Source organism: Equus quagga, chromosome 19 (genome assembly GCF_021613505.1).
Source record: "Equus quagga isolate Etosha38 chromosome 19, UCLA_HA_Equagga_1.0, whole genome shotgun sequence".
Taxonomy (NCBI): domain Eukaryota; kingdom Metazoa; phylum Chordata; class Mammalia; order Perissodactyla; family Equidae; genus Equus; species Equus quagga.
The window spans coordinates 19,611,478-19,629,080 of record NC_060285.1 but is presented as its reverse complement, the minus strand read 5'-3'; the positions used below and the strand labels follow the sequence as shown (position 1 = coordinate 19,629,080).

Here is a 17,603-nt window from a genome sequence, read left to right as displayed (position 1 = left end):
TTGCCTTTTCAGAGAAAATAGCTAAGGCCTGATCCCTGTCTTATATCTCAGACTCTGGAGCGCTTGGCTGGCCTCTGGTGAACAGATTTACTCCAGCTGAGTATCCAAGACAGAGTCTATGGGGGTGAATCAGCCTTGGGCTTTTTCAAAATGGGGGACCATTAACGGGGAAAGTGGCCATCATTAATGGGGAAGGATTATAATGGCTAGGGCCAGCTCTACATATTGGAAGTGACCTCAGGCGATATCAGAGGGGTATTAGAGGGATACTTTCAAGCCCACTTGCCCTTTTAGTCTCCATTAGCATTACTTAAGGTAGAAGGCCCTTCCCCTGACACCTAGAATTTCTCCCTTTGGGCTCATTTCTTTGGTGGTTTTGTCCATTTATTCAATAGTTCTTGAGTACCTAACACAATTTTTAGGAATAAGGCTGGATGCTGGGGATTTGACAGTGAACCTGACATGACCCTCTGTCCAGGTTTTGTTTGGAGAGACAAAGTAAACAATTACAAAACAATATAACGATAAGCATTCTGAGAGAGAGATCCGTGGGAATGCCAAGACATAGGAGGGATACCTACACCAGGCTTCCTAAAGAAGAGATATCCATGAAAGACTTAAAAGATGAACCGGGGTTTGGGACCTCTAAACGGGAATGAGAAGGAGAGTATTTTGAACAAAAAGAACTGCATGAGCGAAGGCCGCAGCCAGGAGAGAGCATGGGAACTAAGAGTTAGTCAGTGTTACTAGAGGGGAGTCTGAAGGTCTAGAGAGAGAATCAGGTGATGACAAAGGACCCCTGAGATTTTTTTAAAAGCAACTATTATAATATCCTCATTGTCTAGGAAGACTGGAAGGCAAACAGATGAGCTGAAGTCTGATAAAGTAAACAGAGCCTGTCACCTCGGAGCTGAGATTCCAGGCAAAGCAATATCCGTTAGACACTTAGAGGAAAAAGAGTATAGAGGCAAAGGAGAAAGAGGAACATGGCAGTGACAAGCCAGGTGGAAAGGTGATGCGATATTGTGATTTATAATAAGAAATATATATTTGGTCTTCATCTCTGTTTCTGGCTCAGAGCTCCTAGAACCCTTGGAATTTCCCAAGTGATGAGGGTGATAAAAGTGTCTTTTGCTATGTTAATGAGGCCACGTCTGGAAAGCACAGAAGGATGGGGCTGGTTGCAGTGGAAAGAACCATATGATTAGAGGGTTGGGCTGGAGGTTGAATTAATCACCAACGACCAAAGAGTTAATCAATCATGCCTATGTAACAAAGTCTCCATAAAACCCAGTCCTGGGTCCAGAGAGTTTCTGAGTTGGTGAACACGTGGAGGTGCTGGGAGAGTGGTGCACCTGGGGAGGGCACAGAAGCTCCCATCCTTTCCCTATGCCTTGCCCTATGCATCTCTTCCATCTGGCTGTTCCGATTTATATCTTTTTTATAATAAACCAGTATCTTAGTAAGTAAAATGTTTCTCTGAGTTCTGTGAGCCACTCTAGCAAATGAATTGAATCTGAGGAGGGGCTCGTGGAACCTCTAATTTACAAGCAGTCAGTCAGAAGTACAGGTAACAACCTGGACTTGCAACTGGAGTTAGAAGTCCAAGGAGGAGGTCCTGGGAACCTCCAATCTACAGCTGGTCAGTCAGAAGCACAGGTAACAACCTGGGCTTGCATCTGGTGTCTGAATTTGAAGGGGGGCTGTCTTGTAGGACTGAACCCTTAACCTGTGGAATCTGATGCCATCTCTGAGTAGATAGTGTCAGAATTGAGTTGAATTGTAGGACACCCAGCTGGTGTCCTGAGAATTGCTTGTTGGTGTGGGGACCCCTCCCCCAATATTGAAGGTGGCATGGTGGTAAGAGGTGGGGTGGAATCTAGGAAGGTCAAAGAAGAAAGGACACTCAAAGGCAATCTGGTCTTTCTGCCAAGGTTCTTTCCCTCAATAAACCAGTGGCTTACTGGAGATGCTTTTCTCCTTAGTTCAATATTTAATAAATTTCTTATTGTCCCTATAGGAAGAAGATGAGAAAACACAATCCTCTATTTCTGGGAAAGAGAGTGGCCTCCTAGGGTATAAGTTACTTACTGTTGATGGAGTCAGCCAAAATCTTAAGTTGCTGGGTATTGTCCAAGACCTCAATCCTTTGAGTGTATGGGTCATAACGAACTGAGAAGGGCCGAGGGATTGTCGCAGCAAAATTCCTGAAACCAAAATCACAGACTTCAGGGAAGGGCATCATTTGGGGAAAGATAATTTTAAAAGACTTCTCTGTGGCATTTCACTTGGCTATTAGTAGCGGTGAAACCTCACTAGAACAGAGGCTTCGGAAACCAGGCTGGGAAGTGCAGTGGTGTTTTAATGAGGTCCTCTTAGGCAGCCTTTGTGTGCTGTGTGTGTGTCTATGCGTATACACAAACACATATATGTGCATATTTATTTAGCCATCTATCTCCAACAAGACAGAGGTAGCCTACAATAGAAGCGTAGAATACAATAAGGCCAAAATTCTTATCATTATATAAAACCAAAAGAGTAAGTAAAATCTATGCAAAGAATGCTATAGAAAAAAATAAGCTCTGAGATGCCTGACAATCAATGCAAAGAAGGAAACACAGCTGTCGAGAGTTGAAGAAAACACTATGTTCTTGGTGAAATTTATCACGGATTGAGTGCCTCCTATGTACCAAGAACTATGTTAAGTTCTAACTGTTGTATAGTCTTTACAACTATCATTCCTAATTTAATCTTCATAAAAACCTTAGGAGGAAGATACTATTACTATCCTCCCTCTACAGATGAGGAAACTGAGGCTCTGGGAGGCTAAATGACTACCAGGACCATGCTGGCAGTAAATTGTGAAGCTGGGAAGGGACCCAGGTAGTCTGATTATGACCTGTGCTCTTCACTTCCCTGCCTTCCTGATGCATGACTCCTGGTCTGGGAGGGATGCACCATGAGAGCCTTTATAAGGGACACCAAACAACATAATTAACAAGATATTTCCAATGGCCTATCAAATGCAAAGACATCACAAATGATAGTACTAAGTTGGCTTCTGGTGGGAGTAGAAGCCACCATACTGAGAATTAAAAGGGAGGCTAGTCGGTTTCTCTCCAAGTTTGGCAAGAGTAGTATAGCACTGTGGCTGGAAACCCATGCTCCAGAGCCAGACTGCCTGGGTTCAAATCCTGCCTCTGCCAGTCATAGCCTTTTGGCCGCTGGCAAGGGCACCTCTACACCACAGTTTCTTATTTCTCTATAAAATAGAACAAGAGCAAGAGTAGCTCAGAGGGTTGTAGCAAGTGCTGTTATAGCATAGTGTAAGTCCTACAAGAGCATGAGCTCTCATCTTTTATTAGTCACTGGGGACTCGGGAAGAATAAGTGGTTAGGTGTATCTCTCCACCTCTTCTTCTCAGCGCAGGTGATGATGTGAAGCATGTAATGCGCATCTGTGATCTGGCCCGCTCGGCACCTCTTCCCTCTCATAGTGCACCTCATCCTTGCTTTGGAAAATCTGCCTGTACCCCTACTGGATGTACTGCAGTTGGGCAGTCGGTCTCAGGGCCCAGCCCTTCTCTAGCCAAAGAGTGAGCACATGACCAAACTCAGCCTTATTTCTTTCTAGAATTTGAATCTTGAAACTGAAAATAGTTGGCATTGGTTTCTCTTAGCCAGGTGCTCTGAGGGAACCCCAGAGATGCCCAGATCCCTTCCTTTTTGTTAACTTTGTTTTTTAGAATTCTCTTTGACTCTGTGAGTCACTTCTCAGCAGAATGGAGGCTGTGTGGGTGTCTCCTCTGGGCTATGGGCACTGGCAGAGCAGGTGGAATTTCAAAGGCCTGGGAGGCCCAGGTCATGGCAAGCTCTCCCCTGCTGGTCTGCGACTGATCACTTTTGGGGTTGTGGAGTTGTCTCCAGAAGGAAGCACCCACATGTGATCCCAGTGTGACACGGCGGTTACAAGTACTGGCTCTGAGCCCAACTGCCCGGGTCCAAACCCTGGGCCACCACTTACCATCTGTATGACCCTGGGTGAGTTACTTACCGTGTCTATGATTCTGCACCCCCACCTGCAACTTTGAGTCTTATTTGAAGATTAAATGAAGTAATACACGAAAAGTACTTAGAACAATGTTTCGCACATAATGGGTACTGGGCATCTTACTTGCTATTATTACCCAGTTGCTGTAACGCACTAATCCACATAACCCTAAAGGGGTGCTAGGAATGGCAGAGTGGAGTCTTTAGGGATAGAGGAAGGCTAGGATCCCAGTAAGGGGCAGAGGTTTAGGAGAGAACTAGAAGAGAGTGGGGGGAGGGACTTGAAAGCCCTGGATAGCAGGAGAGAAAGGGAGTCATCTTAGGCCAAAGCAAGTAGACTCGTAGCCAGCATTTTACCTTTCATTATCTAAGCTCAATGCATTGAAAGTTGACATGCCCAGCTTCATGGGATCCCAGAGGCCTATACACCTTATGTCTATCATCCATTACTGCTAAGATATAACAAAGAAATGGTGATCGATCGGTGAGTATCAGGGTTGCCACGTTCAGGTAGACCCTCTGCCCTGCCCATCTCCTGCTGGGAGGAGAGTTGCTCAAGTAGGTTAATGGCAGGGCCATCAGCTCAGAGGACCGAGAGTATCCGCGTCCTGGTACCTCTTCGTCAGCCTCTTGCTGACCTGCTCCTGAATTTGGTGCATTCACCAATTACTTATTAAGTGCTCGTTATGTGTCAAGTGCTGTTCTAGGGCCTGGGGAAGAGCAAGAAACAGAAATGACAAAAATCCCTACCCTCGTGGAGCTTAAATCATATAATATATCAGACATTAGTAAGTTCTAAGGAGAAAGATAAATCACAGACGGCTGTAAGGAGTGCTGGGAGTGGGACTGGGTAGCAATTTTAAAGAAGTTGGTTTGAGAAAGACACACAGAGAAGGTTAAATGTGGGTGCAGATTTGAAGGAGGTGAGGGAGCGAGTTATGCAGATGTCTGGAAGAATAAAGTGAACAAGGGACTGCACCAGGTTAGAAGACTCCTAAGACTGATTTGGTGGAGGGACTTCTGTGGCCATTCTGTACATCAGAGAGTTCAGGGCCTGGACTTGGTGGCTGCAATAAACAAGGATCAGGTGGCAGAGTTGTCTGCAGGGGTCAGTATGTCCAGACAATCAGCCGTGAAATGAAGTCCTGCTGGGGAACATCTCCCAACAAAGAGTGGAAAGGGATGAGACTGAGGAGGCTGGGGAGATAACCATCTGCTGCCCACTGTTGCTGTAGGCATTGGAGTCCACTCTTCTGGCCAACCACCCACAGATCAGTGGCACCAGACCAAGACAAGAGGTCCCAAGAGCTGCTGGCCCACCTTGGTCGCCATCTCACCTCACTTTCTCCTTGGCATCATTAAAACTCTCAGCCACGTAATACAGGGGCTGGAACTCTGTGATGGTGTACTCCTGGACAGCTGTCTTCTCCAGATCCAGGGGGAGGAGCTTTGGTTTGTCAGACAAGCAGTACTGCAGGCCCCAAGTGGAAAGTTTTCATAGTTAAATTAGGGTCAGTGGTCCCTGCTGCACCTTCTCCCATCTCACCTTGATTCCCTCCACACCAAATTCAGTAAACTAAATTATTGTGCATGTACTAGATCCTACCCTTCATAGCCTATCTAAAACCCACAGTCAAGACATAAAGGAGTAATTCACTGCAACCATTTTCAAGTAATGTGATCAACAGATGATGTTGGAGCCAGTCACGTTTTTTTGGCATGTGTTTGCATACATCCTTATGCACGTTCAGCCTTGGGATCAGGAGATCCTTCTGCCCTGGTGACCTGTATACTTGCAGTTCAATTTCTACCTCTAATACCCAGTCGTGACCAAATCATAGCTGCTAAGGTACCAATTACTTGAGGATGAGCCCTCAGGTTGCATTTCAGAATGGATGTAAATGAGGTGTAAAAAGCACTAAGAGAAGAAAAAATGGTCTCCTATACCAATCACTTTCAAATCCATCCTTGGTTCCTGTTAGGGTCCTACCTGTAATTCACCAAAGGATGATAGGAGCCCAGCACCATATGCCTTTATGGAGTCTCCTTGTTTGCAGAGCCCGAACTCGACAGTAAACCAGTAAATCTGGAATGGAAAGTCAAGTTGAGAGCACACCTCAAGGAAGGGGAAGCAGATCCCCCAGGGCCAAAGAAAGGATTGCCCAGGTGGGTGTTTATGCAGGTTTGTTCTCTGAATCAGCATGACCTGGGGTTACCTCTCTGTGTCCTGTCCGAGGTCTTACCTTATCCAGTCACCTGTTGAATCAAGAGTTGGCTGAATGCAAGATGTGAAGGGAAGCAGTGGAGGGGGATTATTGAGGAAGTCCCAAAAGGATACCCCCAACAGGTTCCTCTCTCCATGACAGGAACTCTTATACCACTTTTCCCTTCCTCTCTGTGGCATCCACTAGAGTGAGATGTCCTAAGTTGGTTGGACTTACCAGGCAATCCCATCAGGCTTAGCAGTGGGAAGTAGGGGACTGGGTAGTGAAAGAATCAATAACAGGGCATCCTGTCATCCATGTTAAAACTCGAGGTGTTTCTAAATTACCCCTGTCAACCTCCGCACTTATCCTCCCCAAATATTCAACAGCTCCCAGTCCTAGATGCCTGGCTTGGGGAAGACTGTCCTGGAACTCTGACATAACCCTACTGACTAGGGCACAAGAACCCCAGGACTGTTCTCAGCCCAGTATATCAACAATAAGATTTTTTTGAGAAGTTAGGTTGGCAATGGGTACTTTTATCATTCTTACAGTAGGTAACATGATGCTCTGAGTTCCAAGCTTATTATCTTCTTACAAGTGAGACATTCTATCAAGCTCTGCAGCTTCTTTAAGTCTGCTTCTTGCATCTCTATAGCATCTGGCATTTAAAAAAACTCATGTTCACACAAAGTTAGCTCTTTAGACTCTTATGATACTTTCGAGATGGGTAGAATACAAACTATTGTATCCATTTTTGGAAATGGGGAAGCAAAAGCCACCGTTCCGGGTCTCAGAGCAGCTGGTCAGGGAGATAGAACCTTCTGGGAATTTTTGGCCTTCTGATAAATTGAACTCATAAACTTCCAGACTGATATATCCTAATGATAGATTTGTATTCCTTTGTGGTCCCTAATTCCATTATAAAGTTTTATTTTTTATCTTCCAGGCTGAGCACATTATAAAAATGTGGCTTAGAGGCTGGTGGGGGATGCGGTACTCAAGTTGGAAAGGAGTCTATAGGAAAGATAAGCCCCTGGTGTGCAGAGTTGCTGCTTCCATCTTTCAATGGACGAGTGCCATCACATTCTCTGGGGAGGAGGAAGAGTTTAGTAAGAAGAGGAAAGCCCACTCCTATTTCTACCTTGGTTCTGAGAAAAGACAGATCCTAATTCTGGCTCCAAGTACAAAGGGAGAGAGTAAATATTCCCTCTTCAAGGCAGTGAATCCAGACTACTTCTCACATACATTTTATGCCTAAGGGTTCTCAATGGCTATCATTACAGCCTATTGGTGTTTTCAAGACACTCTGCTTAAAGTCACATGTAAACATCTGCATGCAGCTGATTGCAAAATCAAACTGTTAAGGAGAAGTCAAAATGTGAAATTTCACTTGTGCCAGTGTAACCCAGTGCATCCTGATTTTCGTTTCCCAAATGACCTGGTTTTCAGGAGAGGAGCAAAGTTTCAAAGACCTGAGGCACTCCCACCATCCACCAGGGAGAGAGGGGACTTACCGTGGCGAGTTTCTCAATGTACTCGTCAGGGGCCCCCAGAGAGGCAAGGCCAATTTCCTGTAATTGTGGGGAAACAAAGTCACTGGTATGGCTGGGGTCTGCCCTTCAAACTATATCCTCAGTCCCAGCCTGGTACTTGACCACAGGAAAGTGATGGGTGACCAGATGCCTTCCGAAGGGCCCAGAAAGACCCTGATTGTTCTGTCAAGTCTTACCTGACCACATATCATAGAATCACAGACATATAGATCAGGAGAAACCTTTTCTCAACACTTGGTTCTTTGTATTTATTTTACAAATGAGAAAAGTGAGGCACAGAGAAGGGAGATGACCTGCTCAAGGCCACATAATAGGTCGTGTCTAAAAGCTTCATCTCTTGACTCCAGCTCAGTGGTTATTCTTCCACAGCTCAAGTGGAACATTCCTGGAGCACTATGTGAGTCTTAATCATGTACCCCGAAGACACCACCGGAGAACTGCAGAGAAGTACTTGACATCAGCACAGGTATATAGATACTTGGAGAGTCTGAAATGTCACAGACCACTTATCATCACAGCTGCAACTGCAGAAGTCCTCTAGGGGTCTCCTTGCCTCTGTTACACCATTTGCTTCAGCCTGGCATGAATCAGACAGAGTATGAGTGTGTGTGTGTGTGTACGTGTGTGTATATGTACGTATTTGTCTTCCCTATTATATGCATTCATTTATTGCAAAAATATTTATTTATTTATTGAGTGCCTTTTATGTGGTTGGCAGTGTACACAGTCAATAAATATCCTTGATCTCATGGTGTTTACATTTAAGTGGGTGGAGACAGACAATACATAATAAGTATACATATGTAGGTATGTTAGAAGGTGATAGGTTCTTTAGAAAGAAGAAACAAAAGAAGAATGGGACAAGGGGGATTGAGAATGTCAGGAGAGCAGAGGGAGGCTGCAATTTTAAATAGGGTTCCAGGGTAAGCATCATTGGGAAGGTGATATCTGAGCAAAGACTTGACACAAGTGAGGTTGTTGGCTCTGTTGACATCTTGGTGAAGAGCAGTGTACAGGCCAAGTGGACAGCCAGTGGAAAACTCTCTAAGGAGGGGAAATACTGGTTGGTTCAAGGAACAGAGAGGGATCAGTGTAGTTATGGCAGAGTAAGAGCGGGGGCAGGTGATATCAAAGAGGGATCTAGAGCCCGATCATGGAGGACGTTTTTGGCTATTTTAAGGCTTCGGATTTTCCTTTCAGTGAAATGAGGAGCCATTGCAGGTTTTAAGCAGAGACGTGGCAAGATCTGGTTTATGTCATCAAAGATTTTACTCTGGCTGCTGAGTGAGAACAGATCATGGGCGTCGAGGGTAGAGGCAGGGAGGCCAGTTAGTAGGCCACTGCAGTAACCGGGCTGAGAAACGATAGTGACTGAGGCCAGGTTGGTTGCCGTGGACATGATGGGCAATGGACAGATTCTACACAAATTTTGAAGGTAAAATACATGGAATTTTCTGAAAGATTGGTTGTCCGCATGTGATAGGGAAAGAAGTCAACGTCCAGACATGCCATAGTCTAACAGAAGCCATTCATAAATCTATGATTGAAATGATGCTCTGTTCTCATAGACACCAAGCCATCATAGTCATGTAGGCAGAGCTTGCCTAAAACAAGAGGTCTCAAGATTTCCCTGTGCTTCATCCCCATCCCATCTTGCACTCTAGTGGAAAGCAAGTCTTGCTTTTAGATCAAAAAAGAATGTGTTCAGGGAACTTTCAAAATGATGCCCTGCCTTGGCACTGGCCAGGTCAAAGTTGGACTCATGTGACACTGATGGCCCAGTAGCTTCTGTCCGTTGACTCAGGTAATTGTCCACTCCTCTGTGGGGCTCCCCAAGATGGAAATAGCTTAAAGAGGATTGCCACTTAGCCTCTGACTGGGCAGAATAGCTTCTGGTGGTGAGAACAAAAAACTTTTATTCTCCAAGGAAAAAACTGATTTTTCTTTGGCCATAGTACATATCCCAGTTTTAAAGCTTTCCCAAGCAATCAACAACACCTTGGTAGCAGGAACCACGCTTATGAAAGTCACCTGGTCACCAATAGCCTCAGTCCAGTGGTGACGCTTTCACAGTTAAAGTTCAACTAATCCTTGAACACACCCACTTCTAAAAGTCCAACAATCTCTGGACATCACAGTCCCCAAAACCCCACATAAAAGCACGAGTTTTCTTTATTTGGAAAGGCTGTATCTTACAAGTACTGTTCTCCCTTATATAGGAAGCAGTTCATCCAGCTTTTTCTTTGTTTGTTTCAGATATTAAGCGGTAGCCTCTTCAACCAACAGAGGCAATATTTATTTCTTCCAGTTGAGGGAAAATGCTTGTAAAATTCACACACAATCCCATTACTCTGAAATTCATAGTTGGCCCAGTATTTGCTCATGGATCATTCTATTTGATTGTCATTTTTCCTTGTGAGGAAGAGGAAAGGCAGGGAGGACTTTGTACTGATTCACATCTGTGCATCAGATGGGTGGTCCGGCAACCTACCCCAAGCCACACAGCTGGTTGATGGCAGGGTGGGGCTTATGGGTGCATCATTCAACTCTCTGATGTTGCCAGCTACCCAACCAGGGTTCTAAGCTGCCTCTCAGTGCTCAAGAGAATTAGCAGGATTCTTTCACTCATCCAAAAAGCATTTTTTGAGTCTCCTCATTGTTATGATAGATGAATCAAGGTCTAGCTTACTGCTTTGATCTTGGTGACAAGACACCTGGCTCATTATTTTTTTCCAACTATGAGTCAAGCTATTGACATTGGATATTTGGCAAATATGATATTACTTAATTAAAGCATATACAAAAGTGACTGCCTGACAAGGTAGGAAGTGGCAAGGCCCTAAAGAGGATGGAAAATGTGCTAGGAGAACTTGGGAGAAGGCAAGGTTACTTCTGCACGGGGATCAGGGACGTTTCCACAGATGAAAAGCTCTTAAACTACACCTGGAAGGGCAAGTGAAATTAGTGAATTTAACAGTATAATTCAGAGGATGAGTAATTCACCAATCCCATGCTGTGGTCCCTGGAATGGGTATTTAGTCATCTCCAGGGGACCAAACCACCCATCTCAGGTGGGATCATAGAACTGAATCTTGCAGAGAACATGAGGGCCCCTCAATGGGTTCAATTCATTTGAGCAATCCAGGTCTCAACTCTGTAACTAGGAGGCTGAAGAGATCTGTTTCTCACCTGGGAAAACTGGGCAAAGCTGCGATCTGAAAACAAGGGCACGTGTCCCAACAGCTCATGGCAGATGTCACTGAAAGACAGAACGTATAGACACTGGAGGGGAGGAGGGTCATAAACCAAGCCAGACTCGGTCTTTCTATAGGAGGAATGGGCAAAAAGAAAGGAAGTAACTCATTCAGTCTTATGACCTCACTCTCAAGCATAAGTGGTGTGCAAAGCTTGGGGTCAGATGAGGTAAGGTACAAGAGACCAAAGAGAAGCGGAAAGAAGAGTAAGGAGTAGGGCATGGAACAGCAGCCAGGGAGTCTGAGGTGTATGCCCATGGGGCACAGAACAGAAGAGCCAATACTCCTATGGGCTCCTCCCATACACCTGAATGAGCTGTGTGTCACGAACAATTCCCATCCCAAATCTTCACCGTGGTATTGACGTCCTGGGTAGGTACAATGTGCTCAGTTACTCCCCATGGGAAATAAAACTAAAATTTAAAAAATAGTGCCACTCCTCTCTTATTCTGGAGGGGGACAGCAGTCAGTCAGAGAACAAAATTTACATTTATTTAACACTTTTTGTGCCAGGTCTATTACGAACAGTCTTTGCAGATTTGTAGTAATGAACTTTGTGAACAGGGAAAAATCATTTTGGATCTCCTACTGACTTTTTTGTATAAATTTCATAAGTTCTATTTGCCTGAGAAGATGGCTAAATGCAAAAGAAGAAGTATAGTGGCCAGTCATTCTCTACCTCCAGCCAAGACATGATCTAGGCATAGAAAGATGAGAATCATCTAGATACATATTCACGAGGTGTTGAGATAGCTTGCTGCCACTTGTTCCTGTTTCCATTTGGAACTTCATAGCTCTGACTCCTACAGTTCTTTTAGAACTTGAATGTGACCTCTTATTTCCACCATCAAGAGAGATCTGAATCCCCCCCTTTTTTTTTTTTGGTGAAGAAAATTGGCCCTGAGCTAACATCTGTTGCCAATCTTCCTCTTTTTGCTTGATTGTCACTGAGCTAACATCTGTGCCAATCGTCCTCTATTTTGTATGTGGGAAGCCTCTACAGCATGGCTTGATGAGTGGTCTGTAGGTCCACACACAGGATCCAAACCTGTGAACCCTGGGCTGCCAAAGCAGAGCAAGTAAACTTAACCACTATGCCACCAGGCCAGCCCAGAGATCTGAATCTTTGATTCACAAGATTCCCAAATTTCCAATCAGTGTGATCTATTTGGACAGAGAAAATCCTTTGTCTTGTGGATCGGCCACAGTGAACCCAAACCTTGTTCCTGGAGCAGGGAGAGATGACACTCACTGTGGCTGGCAACTGGCAGCAGGAGGACAATACTCACGGTTCAGGTGTATACATGGGCTTGGACCCATGTCTGATGTACTGGGTGCAGTGGAAGACTCGGAAGGCTAGGCCACCCAAGAAATCCCGAGAGGAAAGCAGGCCAGCCACAGGTCGGAGGCGGAAACCAGTGCAAGCTGAGAAGCAAACAAGAAAGAAAACTCAAAGCCCATCATAGCAGAGCCAGAGGGGTCTGAAGACCTTTGGGCAGGGAAGCAGTAGACTTGGCTTCAAATCTCTGCCTCAATACTGTCTAGCTGGGTGATTTGAACCAAGTAACTTCACTTCTCTGAGCCTCAGTTTCCTCATCTGCAAATTATGGATAGATTCTGCTTAGGGCTATTCTGAGAATCAAAAGAGCTAGTAAATAAAAAGTACTTAGTGCAGAGCCTGGCACATTGGAAACACCCAATTAATTTAGCTTTCATTATTGCTTGTTAAGTGGAACACATATTCTCTGCTTCTCTTGTGTCCAGAGTGCAGCGAGAATTTTCACTCCACTTTCCAGAAAGGAAACATATAGAAGGAACACGTCTAGCTTCTATGCTGCACCTCACACAGTCCACCCCATGAGGAGCAGTGACTTCCCTGATTGGAGCCTTTGGGAAAACAAATGAATATTCTCAATGTGATTCTTTCTGTCCTTTCTCTCTTGACTGTCTGTTGACAGAGGAGTACATTCTGGTCTGCTCTTCGCCATGCAGTAGACTATACGCGGTGCCAATGAATAGGCAAGTAAGTTTACCTAATCCAGGGGTGAAATAATAGGAAGTCCATTGTGGCTGCACGTCTGTGCCACATTCTCTAAATTGCTTTTATCAATAATAAATCTGACATTTTGTTCACTATCTCTCTGGTTTCTATACCTGTATCAGATGGATGCATAGACTTAGAGCCCAGGGTTCTTGGCTCTGCCCCACAAATAGCACACTTCTTACACAAACCCACAGTGTAGCCATCTCATAACAGAGCAGGAGTTGCAAGGAGAACCCTATCTGGGAACCTGGGACTTTAAGTAGTATGAAAAAAATACTTTTCAGGGACATGGATATGGCAAAACCCACGCCTGATGTCTTTCCTTGGATGAGAGTGGCTTAAAGGCGGAGGCTCGAGAGAAGGCAGAACACAGCAGTGAAATTCCCCTTTTCCTGGGAGAGTCAACCTACGAGCATTACCACAAACACACTCATGCTGGCCTCGGTTTATTTTTCTTCCCCTTCCCATTCCCCCAGCCCCCTGGCCTTTGACCCTGATGTGGACTTACTCTGCAGAAATTGAGAAACCTCTTCCAGCTGGGGAATGTTATCCTCGCGGAAGCCACAGTACTTTTCCAGAAGTGGGAAAATGTGATTGTGCTCGTAGCAAGCGTGGGTTTTGTACAGGGACTTCAGGGTCCTGAACACCGTCCCCCAAGTTTTCTTTTCTTCCTCTGTGTATTCCACTCGAGGGATGGGCTGCCCACTAGAACACAGGCACAAAATATTTCTCTCCAGCAGGGCAGGGACAGAGTAGAGGACAAAGGAACGTGAGCAGAGGGAGACAGGTCCAGAGTCTGTGAGCTGCCACCACCCAGACACAGCGGATTGCATAAGTCATTTGAAGGAGGATATAGAAAACATTTGTCTGATTTGGTTAAGCAACAGCACAAGTTCTCACCTCACCAACCGCACTGAGGATTTGCTGTTACTTTGAGAAATCACTTGGCTTTTCTGCTGTCCTTCTTCTCCAACTGTTTACCCAGGGTGGAAATTCACTTATCTTCAGGGGCCAGGCAGGGAACATAAATGTGTAAAGTAGCAGGTATAGACAACAGGAGGGCTGAGACAACTGAAGAATGCCTCTTTCTAGACAGAGGCATCCAAGTTCAAGTAAAGCAACCTTGTGTTTTGTATTACGTCAACTAGAGCAATTGTATCTGTGGGCTAAAGTGGGTCTAATACATGCACATGAGTTTGAGACCCCTTGTTTCGTGGGCATGCCCTTTCTGGGTTTGATATTTCTCCCCTTGGAAGTTATAAAGGTATTTAAATGCATGCTAGGTATAAGATACACTTACCTAGAATCTTCTGTTATGACAAAACAGAACTATAGGAACTGGTTAAAATGCATGTGTTAGACCCTGCTCCATAGATCCTGAATCTGTGGGGAAGGGGAGGGCCCAGGCATCTGGATTCCAATAAGCTCCCTGGTGACACACTAGTTAGAGTCATCAGTTCGAAAAGTCCTTTCGAAAACCATCTGAGAATGAGCTGTGTTCTGAACAGGGAAAACAAACGAAAACCAAGCAAAGCCTGACTCCAAGGACCAGTGATTGTTCTCTGGGCTGCAGGCCTGATCCCTAATAGGGTACACAGTGTCTGGGACAAGGCGAGACTGTTTACCTCAGAATTATGGATCACCATCAGGCTCCAAACTCGGTCTCTTCCTGCCCTTTCAGAGTTGTAGCTCATCCAAGGACAAGAAAGCAAAGTCATTGTTATGTTCTACAATGGTGGGCAGGGATTAGGGAAAAAAGACAGATTTTTGTTTAAGAGTTGAAAGTAAGGCAAGCTCAGAAGGTCCTGTAATGGCCAGCAGGGACTTTGAGAAGAACATGGAGTCAGTTCCTGCCTCAGGATGCACCATTATTTCAGGGCAAAGTACTGAGGGAGGAGAACAGGCTTTGGAAATGGGCAGAGATGCATTTAATACTTGGCTTTGCCATTTCTCAGCTATATGGTCTGGGCAATTTAGTAAACCTCTCTGAGCCTAGTTCGTGCAGTTGTTGAATAATAATAAGTAAATATTCACAGGGTGTGGAGAATTAAGTGAAATACTACATATAAAGTACCTAACATTGGTGCTGACAAATAAAACCATTGGGTAATTGGCAATTATCATTATAACTGATTCTTATTTAAAAAGAAAGGTAATTGCTATGTGACATCCTGGGCACTGAAATGTCCCCCTCGTTGACATTTGCTATTTTAGGGTTCCAATGCTATTCACTCTCCATTCTTCCAGCAATGTACCCTCCTCCTGTCTCAGTCTGTGAGGTTCAGCTGGGAGGGAGACTCCACTCCTACCTTCAGAGGTGGGCATGTGACCAGATCTGGCCAATTAGAGTGTCTCATTCCCCTTGCCAGAGTGACTGCTGAGAGATTGGCCCAAGTTCTAATTAGAGCCAGTGAGCCTCAATTAGAGAGCTTTTGTTGATTCTGTTGGAAAGAGGCAGAATCTCTAATTGGGTTGGTATGTTAGCTGGGTGGTGCTGGGGTCTGGCTCCAAGAGAGATGAGGACAATGCTTTAGACCAAGGCCGACACAGAGGATACCAGAGTCAGAGAGACAGAGAATGAGACATTGATTTCCAGATCCACCTGTGCCTAAACTAACCCCCCTCAAACTTTTCACTTAAAGGAGCCAATAAAGTCTCCCTTTTTGTTTGAATTGACTTGTAGCTGAAAGATACAAATTTCTATAACCCATTTAGTGTATTATTAGATAAAATTTCAAAGCCCAACTCCCTCCCAATAACATAGTCCCCACACACATGTAACTATTACCAAGATAAATAATTTGGTGCTGCAAACACAATAGTAATAGTAATTTGTCAGTGCCTCTTCAAGTTGATGTTTTAAGACTTTTATTCTTAAATATTCTTCAGGAGGAGAGAGAGAGCATTGCCTGGCAGATGGGCAGAGAAGAGGGTGGCTAGCCTTGGTAGGGTCTAGCTGCTTCCTTATTGTTTACAGTAATTCAGCTCTGGACCCAAGTATACACGTCTCAAAACAAAAGCCCTGTAGCTAACCAGACCCACCCTCTCATCCACTACTCCCATTCTCTTTGGCTGGTAAACTCCTACTCCATCTGCAGTCTCCTTCACTTCCTTCTGATCCATTGCCCCCTTCTATAGCAAAGCTCCTAATTACATGGCATCATACACTTGTGTTTTGACTTTGGTAATACCTGTTGCATTATTGTTATATCTGTCTTCCAAGTATTCTTCCAGGGGACATAGACTTTGTTGGTCTTGCTCTTGGGGTAGGTTCTGGAACTTAGCAGACATATTTTATCAATTGATGAAGATCCTATGATTCTATGACTCATGAAGCAGGAGTTTGATCCCCATGTGGAATACTGCCTGGGAAGATTCCAGAGACCAAATATGGAAGCTGTTGGCATGGAGGGTGGGGGAAGCCAAGGAGGAGGGCCAAAGTTGAGGCCTGAAAGATGTTACAGTTTTGGAGGTGGGTGGAAGAGGCCAGAGGAGACTGAGAAGAAGCCTCAGAAAGGAAGGAGGGAAATCTGCAGAGGGAGGAATACAGTCAATTCTTGTTACTTGTGGTAGTTATGTTCCAGAAAGTTACCATGAACTCTGAGTTTGTGAATACTGAACCATAGTGCCTAGGGGAAATACAGGGCTAGGGACCCATGAGCATCTGGTAACAACATTTTCAACTGATAATACATAACCTTGTTTTGTGTGTGCTTCTATTTAAAGTACCTCATTGAATATCTATGGTTGAGACATTAACACTGAACTCGCAGCCAACAGCACTATCATTCATGGCTGAATGAAGCTTTTCTAACACACATGCTTTCTCCATCAGGCACATCCCTTGTGCTTAGGACCTCTAGACAGCACCTCACCAATGTGCTGAGAAGAGGGTGCATTTTAAACAGCAAAATTACCAACAAAAAGGACAAAAATTCGACAAACGTCATTCTAACTAGACCTCAAAAAGGATACTTGTTTACAATATAAGAGCTGAAACAAGAAGAAAGTTAGTATGGCCTTGCTCTGTCTCAGCCGGGAACCTGTGCATCAGGCGACTTAAATATTTTCCCCTCCTGTGCATGTCTAGGAATGATCGTGAACAGTACCGCACATATTGATTTGGAGGTCTCAAATAAATTTAAGAAAGCAATCTTTGAAAAATGAGAATCAACTGTACCAGATATCGAGACAAGAGACCTTTTCGAAGAAGGAAAGGATGGTAAACAGCTTCAAAAGTTGAAAAGAGATGAGCTCAAGTGAGGTCTGAAATAGACTTCGAGACCAAGTTCAGCCCCTAACTAGCCACATGACCTTGAGCACATCACTTAACCACCTGGGAATCATCTATAAAAGGTAGGAAATTGATTAGCAGATCTCTAATGCTCTTCTGAGAGCCAGTCATGTGTGGATGGCTTCCAATAATCAATTTAATTTATTTGCTTAACATCCGGGATGGTGAGGCATTCGATCGATTCCACGTTTCTTCATTAAGT

The 17,603-nt window shown here is 44.6% G+C and overlaps 1 protein-coding gene across 2 annotated transcripts in view; it reads right to left on the bottom strand.

Annotated features, from left to right (window-relative positions):
- Positions 1-17,603, bottom strand: part of PAH (phenylalanine hydroxylase) — a 69,553-nt gene that overhangs the window by 1,177 nt on the left and 50,773 nt on the right. For both annotated transcript variants that reach the window (XM_046645998.1, XM_046645999.1), the window contains exons 6-12: positions 13,616-13,812; positions 12,353-12,488; positions 10,999-11,068; positions 7,771-7,827; positions 6,040-6,135; positions 5,387-5,520; positions 2,092-2,207 (exon numbers count right to left, since the gene is read on the bottom strand). In XM_046645998.1, the coding sequence (XP_046501954.1) occupies positions 2,092-2,207; positions 5,387-5,520; positions 6,040-6,135; positions 7,771-7,827; positions 10,999-11,068; positions 12,353-12,488; positions 13,616-13,812 (806 nt within the window). The remainder of the gene's footprint in view (positions 1-2,091; positions 2,208-5,386; positions 5,521-6,039; positions 6,136-7,770; positions 7,828-10,998; positions 11,069-12,352; positions 12,489-13,615; positions 13,813-17,603) is intronic.